The sequence below is a fragment of the Polyodon spathula genome, chromosome 4, assembly GCF_017654505.1.
Source record: "Polyodon spathula isolate WHYD16114869_AA chromosome 4, ASM1765450v1, whole genome shotgun sequence".
NCBI lineage: Eukaryota > Metazoa > Chordata > Actinopteri > Acipenseriformes > Polyodontidae > Polyodon > Polyodon spathula.
Genome location: NC_054537.1, coordinates 86862471 through 86875198, shown reverse-complemented (window position 1 = coordinate 86875198; position 12728 = coordinate 86862471). Strand labels below are relative to the sequence as shown.

Here is a 12728-nt window from a genome sequence, read left to right as displayed (position 1 = left end):
TCATTCTTTAGCGGAGCACATTTTTTTCCCAGAGCAGTCGTCTTTGGAGTCAATCTTATCAAGAAAACCGCTTTTCTTCGTCTTTTAGCCATCCACGCAATGCAAATTCTGCAACATTTATATCTTTTGAAACTGCTGCTTTTTCTTACTCTATCCACCGCATAAAGTTTAATTTTAACAGAGGAAGATTTTCATTTTTTGCTGTCTGCCTTGCTTTATACTGTATATGTGGAGGTATACCAGGAGGTTCCCGGTTCAAATCCCAGCTCAGTCACTAACTCAATGTGTGACCCCGAACAAGTCACTTAACCTTGTGCTCCGTCTTTCGGGTGAGACGTTGTTGTAAGTGGCTCTGCAGTTGATGCATAGTTCACACACCCTTGTCTTGTATCTTGTAAAGCACTTTGTGATGGTGGTCCACTATGAAAGGCACTATATAAAATAAAGATTAATACTAAAAGTAACTATTCCAATTCTTTGACAATGTTTCAACTGGAAGTCTTTGAATTGATTTTTCTTTCAGTATTGCTTAATATGAAAAAAATTATAAAAATGACCGTCACCATAGCAACATGGAAAATATAAAACACTAGAACATCATCCAACACAAATGGCTTACTTCAGCAGTTTTATCAATATTCCACAACTAAAGGGTCCACAAAAGGCAACACATTGTGATTAGGAAATATACTTCAGCATTTCCTAGTACTAAATTATTTCTTAAATACTAAAAAGCCAAGCCAACAGTGCATGTTGATGCATAGTGAAAGCTAAGAGAAACAACCTACCAACACAACACAATTTAGAATTCAAATTTAAAGGTGGAAATTCACAAAGTCATTAGCTTTAACAGTTTATTTTTTTTTCTAAAACATGATTGATTTTCTTTCTTTTTTCAGAAAACAATGCTGACACTTGTTTGGATTGAAAGGCTACTGGATTTCCGGCAAAGTGTTACTGTTTTGTATAACCAATACATTTCTACATTTTAGACTCACCCCCATTTGGGCCAGTCTGGCAAGACATCTGCCCTCCTTCTAAGCTTTCTATCGCTTCTTGTGAGGGGCCTCTCCTCACAACCCCGTGGAAGGACCGGCTCTCTGCAGTGTTATTGTTGTTGTTCACCTGAGCTCCATTTTGTACCGGTCAGACCGTTCCTCAAGATAGAGATTCGTAAGCTACGCTAGAACACACATTCGATCTGCGTGGGGGTGCCTACGATTTGTAACGTTGCAACTACACCTAACAAGCCCACATCTATCTACATATATAAAATATAGAAAATATATATATATATATATATATATATATATATATATATATATATATATATATATATATATGTATGTATGTATGTATATATAAAGTATTCAGACCCCTGACCAGTGGCTTGCAAAAGTATTCAGACCCCTGACCAATTCTCTCTGCCACTGTATATATACACAGTACTGTGCAAAAGTTTTAGGCAAGTGTGAAAAAATACTGTAAAGTAAGAATGCCTTCAAAAATAGACATGTTAATAGATTATATTTATCAATTAACTAAATGCAAAGTGAGTGAACAGAAGAAAAATCTAAATCAAATCCATATTTGGTGTGGCCACCCTTTGCCTTCAAAACAGCATCAATTCTTCTAGGTACACTTGCACAAAGTCAGTGCAGTACAGAGCAGTACATGAATGAGTATCTGCAGGCAACAGTGAAGCATGGTGGAGGTTCCTTGCAAGTTTGGGGCTGCATTTCTGCAAATGGAGTTGGGGAATTGGTCAGAATTAATGGTATTCTCAGTGCTGAGAAGTACATGCAGGTACTTATATATCATGCAATACCATCAGGGAGGCATCTGATTGGCCCCAAATTTATTCTGCAGCATGACAATGACCCCAAACATACAGCAAAAGTCATTAAGAACTATCTTCAGTGTAAAGAAGAACGAGGAGTCCTGGAAGTGATGGTATGGCCCCCACAGAGCCCTGATCTCAACATCATCGAGTCTGTCTGGGATTACATGAAGAGAGAGAAGCAACTGAGGCTGCCTAAATCCACAGAAGAACTGTGGTTAGTTCTCCAATATGTTTGGGCCAACCTACCTACCAAGTTCCTTCAAAAACTGTGTGCAAGTGTACACGGAAGAATTGATGCTGTTTTGAAGGCAAAGGGTGGTCACACCAAATATTGGTTTGATGTAGATTTTTCATCTGTTCATTCACTTTGCATTTTGTTAATTGATAATTATAAACTATTAACATGTCAATTTTTGAAAGCATTCTTACTTTACAGCATTTTTCCACACCTGCCTAAAACTTTTGCACAGTACTATAGGGATATATATATAATATATATATATATAATATATATATATAGATATATATATATATATATATATATCACGAAAGTGCTTTCATTAAAAAGTAAAATATCCATACAATTGTGATACATTTCATAACTTGTGCCAATGAACATCTTTAGCAAATTTAATCACAATCTGATAAGTGGTTTACTAGACATTTGTAACACGTATTTTTGTACGTCTGCACTACAATGTATCTCCATTTATCGTACACATCCCTGTGATGGGGTGCCCATCCCTTGTGTGTATTTTATTATTTATGTATGTATTTATTTGTTGTTATTATTGTATTTGTATGCAGGCAGACGAAGATGTCCTTCCTGATCATTATTATTGTGTTTATGTGCGTGTGGTCGAGTACCGTCCATCTTTTATTATTTACTGTTTACTTATATGTGGTCGTAGTGTACTGTCGTGGGAATGTGACTGGAGCCTTAATAAGGTAATTTATTAATAGGTAATTAAGGCTCCAGCTACGAATATAAAAGACCCACTCTCGGCTCAGAAGGCAGAGAGTGTCAGAGGAGAGCAGTGAGTTTTGGTGAAAAAGTAAACAATTGCTACGTGTGCTGGTTTCGCAACCAGAATACTACGTGTTACTGTTTGTTTGTTTGGCCATTGTGCCCTTTTCGTTTAGTGTTTTGTATAAGTGTTTGTTTTGTTTATTATTTAATAAACGCCATACCTTGTTTTGATTACTGCTTCCTAAACCTGACGTCACCACCCACACGCCACACAAAGCCATCTGTGACAATCCCGTTACTGAACAGTAAGACCACTTTAAGGCAGTGTGACTAGAAAGTTCAAGCTTGCCCTGATGAAGTATTCGATCAAAACATAGTTTGAATCAATGTGTGAAGAATTTTCAGTCACTGGTTATTTGGCTTTATGTACTGTAGAGCAACCAGTGGTCTTGTGCAAATATATTTCTTTCTAATAGAAATCAAAAAATGACACAGTGTCCCAGGTGTACAGTAGACTAATGTATCCCCGTGGCAATGTGCCTCACCCCTGTGTGTATTTGTGTGTTATATGTTGCGTGTTATGTGTTAATGTTGGTGTATAGTCATTGGTATACGGGATATAAATTGGTCTGTAACACGAGTGATTTAAAATGTATATTTGTATTTAGGCACAAGGATTGCACAGCACATCACAAGCAGGTAAAATGTAATAATATGTGAGCACAGGAAATTGCACTTAATTCATATGCAGTTGTACCGAGACTCCAACTGATGTGTCCGCTACTTGTCCTATTTCATTTCCCCTCTGGGGAAGCAACGTTTGCTTCTCAACCTTGGATGCTGATCATTTTGGTTTCATCTCCGCAAGGGCGACTCTACGTGAGACAAGGGGAAACCTTGTCCACTTTTCGAAGTCACAAGCACTGCTCTTCTAATTTCAATTCCCGTGGTACCCTCCACACAGCCCTTGTGAACTCGTGATGGAAAAAAAAACATAGCTCTTTTATCTTGTATTACCATAAATTACAAAAGTGAATTATTTACCCGGGCTTGCAGTCCCTTGATCTCTATCAGGTGTGCTCTCTCTGTGTCTTCAAACTTCTTTCTTTCAACTTCTTCGTGTTTGATAAAATCTAGTTCCCTGTCAGACAATTCAAACAGTTCAGCTAAATGGAAAAATAATCAAAATGCACTTAAAACCTTCATATCATTGAAGAAGATTTAGGACCCTAACTGGAAAGCTGTGCAACGGCAAAAGGAAAATTACGAATACAGAAACTATAGTGGTATACAATTATCAAGAAACAACTAATTTTCCAACTGGTAAAATAATTAATAACAACACACACACACACACACACACACACACACACACATATATATATATATATATATATATATATATATATATATATATATATATATATATATATATATATATATATATATATATATATATATATATATATATATATATATATATATATATATATATATATATATATATATATTTAGTGGTTTTTTTTTTTACAAAAAAAAATTTGGTTAATTAAACCACATTAAAAAATGTTTTTTTTAAACCAATTAATGTACTGCATGTACTTTTTTTTTTTTTTTACAAATGTTGCAAGCTACTGCTTCATCACACCAGCAAATACATGTTTTACACAATATCTTAGTCAAATAGCAGTGTTGTTTGTCAATTACTTTTGCTGAAAGTCTTTTATGAGTTTCTTTGCTTTGTTGTATTTTTTCTCCAGGGCCTGGTACTGGCTCTGGGTCTCTTTGAGATGCTCGTTGACGGTGTGGCAGAGTGTCTGTGCCTCAATCCAGTAACTCTCCAGCTGCAGCATCCTGCTCTTGTTGTCCTCAATGCTTTGTTTCAGCTGGTTCTTCTCACACTCCCACAGGACTTTCTCCTTTTCTGCAGTCTGCAACTGTAGGAGGATCACAAAGATAATGAAACTGTCGATTAGATAGGGGGCAAACATTTTCTCTTTTAAACTTTAATCATATGACGAACCCAATCCAGAATTTTACTTCAACGCTATTATTAGTGGGAAAAAATATATACTTCCGTATTCATGGGCTGATGCAGATCACAAGGAAGCATTATATTTAACTTGTTTAAAACCTGGATTAAGGTTTAATAGGTTAACAAAAGTCAATTCAGTTGAGGCATGATTGCAGTACCTATCTTGTCCCTCAAGCTGTAGCGCACTTGAATGTTAGACTATGTATCAATAACAGACACAACTAGAATGGCAAAACTATCCTCTGCTCACATTCATGATGTTCAAAGCTTTAACACTGACTTTGGTAGAAGTTGCATGTGGTTTCTGTATTATAAATGCTGAGCATGTGATTTAATTGTTTAGTTACGGGTATGACGTTTTCAATAATACTGTCAGCACTATAAAGTTTATACAGTGTAATTTTAACCATGCTCAGCACTGCCTGCATGGGTGTAAAACATGCATTTTCACACGATTTTGATTTGACTGAAATAACATCCTCCCTGGGCGTTCACAGTAGAAAAGGAAATGCATCTTCTGAAAGAGCCAGTTATTCAGGCGCATCTATTTGCAATGAGATATGTGCTTATCTTGAGAATATTACACTGTCAAAGAGACTACTCTTTAGAAACCATTTTAAATTAATCAGTATAAAAGTATACCAGAGAAAACTACATTTCTGCTCCGAGCTTCTGTTCCTTGAGATGGCTATAAACTCACATTTGAACAAGTATTGCACAGGACTGCAATACAGTAGAGCAAACAACAGCAGCAATCAATGCTGCTGATTTTTTTACCTACAGACTTCAACTGAAGTATTTTTCCACTGGATTCAGCTAACGCCTACAATGCTGTTTCTAGTGTATATGGCGCAGTATCATCCATACTGTTCAGATGTGCAGATTTTAAAATCACTGACATACAATTACCATAGAAACATGCTTAAAACACTTGTATAACACTCTAGCACCCAAAGACAATTCTGTGTGCCAAAGTAATGCACTTCTCAAAATAGCATTATATAATGCTTAAACTGTCTTACCTTGTGCTTCAGCTTCTGGATTTCTGCTTCTGTGACGGCATGCTTGATTTGTAACTATATGAAGGTTGAAAACAAAATGGGTCAAAGCAACAACAAGGCAAACAAGCTTCTTAGTTTCACTGACCAAGATCCTTCACTCCCAAAGCTTGTGTAAAGTACTGCACTGCAGTAAGCTGTAAATCTGAGCATCCAGTACGAACAATGGCTCACTATGCAGAATGTTAAAAGAATATCCTCTTCTGACTGACAGCTACGATCAAGAAAATATATTGAGGCCTATTCCATTAAATTAATCTAAACAATGGCACAATTAAGCCGTGGCTGAGTTCACTGAGATTATTAAAACCAACATGGAGTATTCTGTCTTATAAAGAACTGTATCTGCAATGCTACTTTGCCATTTAGAAAACTGGTATTGTTAAATGCAGGATTATGGAGATTCTTGATGAAACTATATCAATCAATCATTCACGCAATCTTTATTTTATATAGCACCTTTCCTAGTGGACCACCATCACAAATCGCTTTACAGGATGCAGTAACAAAAAGAAAATCCATAAAACTTAAAATAAAGAGAAATGCATAATGCATGATAGTTATATAAAAATAATTTAAAATGCATAATACATGATATACAGTTTATATTTTTAAAAAACTCATAATACATTTAATAGTGGAAAGTGCATAATAGATGATAGTAGCACAATACATGAAATAGTACACTAATTACAGTGGAAAATGAACAACACATGATAGAATGGATTGGTTTTCTGAAAATCAACACAAAATACAATGGCTTTCGTCATGTGATTTATTATATAAAATGAGGGGGAAGACAATGGAGTTATCCCACTGGAGAATCAATGGAGTAAAAAGAAAGAGAAACTGCCTCAGACCACTTGCACAGACACTTACCTCTCTGAATTTATGGGAAAGTTTTGTGGTGTCCAGCTCTGTTGGGGAAAACATGTCCTCTGTTTCAGGCAGGTCAAAAACTTCTATTGCCATTTTTGCACCTTTGAGTTCTGGGGCTGTGTCATCCTCTTCATCATCTGTGGCGTATTCCCCTGTCTGTAAATGTTTTCATCAACATACTGGGAAATGTAAACTAATGAAAGTCTCAAAGTACTTTATTGTTCATCCTATATATTTTTTACTAAAAAGTGATGTTTCAGTGGTAATGAAAAGCACATGAAGAATATTGATCTGGCTCCCAAAAGAAGTGTTTAATATGTGAAAAAAGTAACCTCTTCATCACTAACCTGTTTCATTTCATTTTGATAGTGTCAGCACTCAGATATCCATTACCCAGATACACGTGAGTCACGTTTTATCAGCCTTGTATTAAGAATAAAATCAATCCCCACTATATATATGTAACCAATTAAAGCACTTACCCGTCACACGCGATTTACAACCAGTTTTCTGATACAAAGCCGAGCTCTTCAGTGTTACAATGGACTTGTTTAACCGTCACAGAAAGTGTTTTTATTTATCTTTTTATGACATGGCAAATCAGTCTTTTTTTTATTGTGCCGTTACACAGTGCTTCCTCCAACAACAAAGCAAACGAGACAAGGCACAGTAATGTAAAAGTGAATCATTAAACAGTTTTAGATACTGTGATATTTTTTATTTTTTTTAAACTGTGATCTTTAGTTGCTTTTGTGCATTTTCATTTGCAAGTGAACTATGACGTTAGGGCCTTATCGAGCACTATGCTCTGCAATTTTGAATACTGACTTTGGACACTGTTTTAAGTTTGAGACAGATTGCTGTAAATATCCTGCCTTGACCCTGCTGAATCAAATCTTCCATGAATGATCTACCACCATCATGAGCCATCTCTTGTGATATGTCAGATATAAGAAAATAAATAAGAAATAAAACAGCAATACTGCCAAAGAAAAGACAAATAGGCGCTACAATATACATCTCCCTGTGCAGTTCCTTAAACCCAAGTCATAGTTTTTCTTTCCATACGAATTTGTATATGTGTGTGCGTGTGTGAGTGGGCATGTGCGGGTGCGTACGCGTGTGCGTGCAGGGCAGGGGGTTGTTTGTAGTAGGGGGCAGGTTACAACGTGCTCACCTACATACACGTCAAATCAGAGGAAATAATCAGATACGCGTCATACTCTAACCGTCACTGAAGTCAAAATTTTATAGGGTCGGATATGTGAGTGCTGACTGTAGCTAAAGTTAAATCTATATTTAGTCTATGAACCAGCTAGGTGGCTTTTGCTGCGTGAAAAACTTGAATTATCTGTGATGTGGACCCGAGCATAATTTCTAAAGTAATCTCAATGAATATATATATATATTTTTTAATCCTAGAAAAGATGAAAGGTTAAAGTTTCCAAAGTTATCATTAATATTCTTTGCAAATTGACTGTTAAGAGGTGCAATGCAACCAATTCCGAGATGTTTCGATAAAAACATCTTTCAAAAATAAAACAATGGATGAAACTTAACCTGAAAACATTTCCTAGCACTAGTATGTGAAACCTGAAAGAGCTATATCTGTAAACAGCACTCACTGTCACTTTGATTCATATTAGCACAGTACTGCTAACACTGTGTGTATAACACTGCACCAACCTTTGGCATGTCAATACAGCTCACCTCATCATCATCTGCATCATACTGTGCGTAGTGCTGCTCCATCATCTCTCTCTGACGTCGCTCTTGCTCCAGAGTCTGGCTTATTAAATGAGCAACCTCACTGGTCTGTCCTGGTTTTTCTCGTCCAATAAGGAATCTGCGGACAAAGGTCATTTTAAATCTCTGTCTCGTCTGGATGTAGAACATGATTTCTCCAGACACAGGCTTGTGCTTGGGGTGAAATATATACAGTATATCAAAAGTTTTTATACCCCAACGGAAATTAATGATTTCTAGAAATTTCCTGAAAACGAAGAATTTTAGAAAAAATCTTTTTGTAAAGTTTTGCTTTTGTGGATGAGGAAAAAAAAATACAAGAAATAGATGTCTACAGTAATTTTTTCAGCATTTTTTTTGTAAAACTCCAAAGTATTCCTACCCTTTGATGCTATTATAATATTGTCTACAAGGTGCTAGAAATTTCAATATGATAATGCAGAACCTAATTCTAGAAGTCTAGAAAAATGCTGGATTTTAGGTGAACATTCTTAGAGAGTATAAAAGGGTTAGGCATAGGACGATTGCTGTCAATACGATAGATCGAGTATTGCCTGGTGAACGTTTCAATGGTCGTAGGCCAAGGACAAAGCCACTCTTAGGAAAATGTCATAAGGACAGTCGTTTAAAGTTTGCAAAACAGCATTTGAATGATGGATATGAGTTCTGGTCAATGGTTTCTGGAGTGATGAAACACAAATCGAGCTATTATTTATTTATTTATTTATTTATTTCTTAGCAGGCGTCCTTACCCAGGGCAACTTACAGTTGTATACAAAAAATACATAAAGAATCACAGTACAATTAAGCAAGATACAAAATACAATGACTTAAGTCCTAATAAGAGCAAATCCCCTTGTCATTTCTGAATTAGCATTTTTGGAGTTTTGCAAAAAAATTGCTGAAATAAATAACTGTAGACATCTATAAACTTTTGACTACAACTATATATATATATATATATATATATATATATATATATATATATATATATATATATATATATCGAGTAGTGCTAATCCTAGACTGCTCCCAAACAGTCATCAGGGAGACATTAAAGAATACATTCAGAACACAGCAGCTGTAATGTAGCTCTTACAGCTCATCTCAAGTCACATACACCAGAAACTACTGCAGAACAAAAGCACAAAGATGTAAACTGAGTCTGCATCAGGGCAGCAAGTTCTGCAGCATGCAGGAGGTGTGCAACGACTGAAGGCTCTACCACCAGGTTACAAATGGTTAACAGTTGATGAAAACATGCAAGGAAGTGTCCATTTTGTGCCATTAAAGAATATATGCTATTAGTGGTTGTCTTTAGATATGCGGCAGCACTCCCAAGGCAATTCACTACAAAATCAACTTCATAAGCATCGCACATAGAACAGTAACCCCTCCCCTTTAAAGCTGATGCAAGAAATAAGCTGCCAAGTGATGCTAATTGAGTCATTGGGATTCAAGAGATGTAATTTTGGTTGTTATCTAGAAAAAAAAACAGTCCCCAGGAACATGAGTCATAGTTTTGTTTTTCTCAGGCTGCACAAAAACATACAGCCACCAGGTGGCATGTGCTGAATGCAAAACACAGTATATTCCACCAGTATCTTAAAGGCAAGAAGATTGTTATTTGTGGTTATATTAAATTCCATTGCATTTGAATATTTTAATTGAGTGCCATGTCAATAACATATTATTTACAGTATTTGATACTAAAATGGTTACTGTTACTGATTATATTAAAACAAATTCTAAATCAGAGGGTTCTATTAGATACTGTAACAATCTGTAACAAAACTTGTTATATAAATGAAATCAGATGCCTGCAACATTTTACTATTACTTCCATCGGATGTAATGTACAGCATGTAATAACACCAGTTGTCTAGTCTTGATACAGTATTTCTATTCAAGTTGCAGAAAGTTCAGAATTCAGTTTGATGAATGCATCTACATATTGTTGACACACACACCCTATTACATTTTCTCGCTTGTAAGCCCCATTTTTAATAGTATGCGTCTTTCAAAAGTATGCTTCTATTCTTCTGTTACAAGGGAAACAAATAGTTATACGTGTTTTAAGAGCAAGTTTTATTTTGTATTGTCAGTGCTACAAAGCCACTAATTCAAAAGAGTAATTAATGCTTTATTTGTCTGGATTGTTTTTCAGCTCCAAATTATAGGTTTACTGGGTGCTGTTTCTTCATGGCACTTGGTCAATGCATGTCACACAACCCTTGGTTTAAGTCTGACACAGATTACTGTATCAGCCTCAAGCAATGCTCCAGAGAAAGACAGTCATTTAGAGGCAGAAACTCAAACAGAAAAAGAAACAATGAAAACCAATGAGATAACCAGAGCTGACAAAGGGTCCCATTTTCTGTACTCTACAACCGCCTCTGTTTTTTTGTAACAAATTCATACACTGCAGTGTAACTGCAGCTTGATTTTTATTACAGAAAATTATTATTAAGGTTGTTGTATGACATAACTGTACTGACATAAATGTAATGAAAAATAGAAGGAAAATGAAATGTTATAAATCACATGGCACCTCTTTTATAAAAGACGTCCATTTCAATATATCAGGATTTATTCAATGAAATGACAACACTAGAATAGTATTTTGCCAATCACATATCTATGAACCATATTTTCACTTAGTCTAACTCAATATTGATTAAACTCTGCATTTGTATGGTGTTATTTGAAATATGGCAATTCATCTTATTCTTCAAATACATTTGCAGCATCATAGCAATTTCATTCTATATGTAATGTTTTCAGCTGAAGAACTCTTTCAGGGCATCCATATTAAGCATGCAGGTAAACTTTCTACCAAGTGGAAAAGAGACAATTTAAAATGTCTGATAAACAAAAACAAAACATACAAGGGCAATGTCATGGTTCTAAAATATTGCTGAGGATGAAACAAAAATGTGGTCACAACTAAAAAAAAATAAATAAATATGATTGAGAGAATCATGGAACACAACTACAGTATGTACCAAATACGAAGACACTGATATGACCAGAGGTTCAAACACTGGTAGTGGGAGAACGGCACAGGTTACAAACTACCTTTTACATCGAGAAAGACGACTGGAGAATTGCTCCTTTAAGAAATTCACTCTGACTTGTATTGTGTATGTGTAAAGCAACCTCAAACACATGCACTAAAGTAATGCCCCTTTAAAAATGGATAAGAAAGATATTTTACATAACTAAGTATACTATGACCCCAGGGTGAAATTCTGCTGGTACTCCATACCGGGTCTTATTTTAATGCCGGTACTGGGTACCAGGATTTATTTAATCTGCTTTTCATCCAACGCTGATGCATTCCATCCACTCACACAGTCCACCAGCGCAACGTTTCTCAAATGCGCATTCATTCAGCAAAGTTTGTGCTGCTAGCCTTCTGTTTCCTCATGCTGCTTCTGTTTCTCTTAGCTGCTATTGGCCACCATTAACGCCAGTATAATCACTGCATGTTGATTGGCCGAGCTTTCATTCTGATCAGATTTCATTTTGCCGTGAGTCACAAATCTCTGCCTATTTCGCTTTCAGTGCTCATTCGTTGATCAACAAGAGAAGACTTTAGCAGTGCAACGTGAAAACAGTGGTATGGAGTAATTATCATTATTATGAAGTAATAATTATTTTCTTTAGTGTGGCAGAGAAAGTATCTGAAATATTTGAAACTAACTTTGCTGCGCATGAATTTGAAGGCAAAAATCCACGTCAGTGTTCGCCATAAATTACACAGAAATAATTAGAAATAATTATCATAACGCGTTTTGCCTTGCACCAATTTACCACATTGCCAGAATTTGCGCAAAATTTTCTAAAATGGCACGTAATGCGTGGACAGTGGGGATTAACAATAACATAAAACAGGATCAAAGTGCTGCTTCAGATTTGGTCAGCGAGTCAGAATCAGGATACAGATGCAGGTGTGCTTCACACGATTCAAACACTGGCCCAACTTGCAAGGTACATGTTAAGCATAGTGATAAACGTTGTGTTTTGCTGTGATCCTAGTATTTTCTGTTATGAGGACTGCAATAAATGAAAACCAAACCGGTGAGGTGTTTTTTCTTTGTACAATGCTCCACTTTCTTAAACATTTTGTATATTTATATTTAAGTAAAACAGTATATTTAAGTAAAATGTAAGTTTTCACTTGTGTGCACATCA

At 35.8% G+C, this 12728-nt stretch overlaps 1 protein-coding gene across 1 annotated transcript in view; it reads right to left on the bottom strand.

Moving 5' to 3' along the window:
• The window catches only part of LOC121313999 (neurabin-1-like), a 74755-nt gene that overhangs the window by 16863 nt on the left and 45164 nt on the right, over positions 1-12728 (bottom strand). The window contains exons 6-11 of the mRNA XM_041246765.1: positions 8496-8631; positions 6786-6941; positions 5871-5924; positions 4521-4750; positions 3858-3954; positions 999-1137 (exon numbers count right to left, since the gene is read on the bottom strand). Coding sequence (XP_041102699.1) covers positions 999-1137; positions 3858-3954; positions 4521-4750; positions 5871-5924; positions 6786-6941; positions 8496-8631 — 812 coding nt within the window. The remainder of the gene's footprint in view (positions 1-998; positions 1138-3857; positions 3955-4520; positions 4751-5870; positions 5925-6785; positions 6942-8495; positions 8632-12728) is intronic.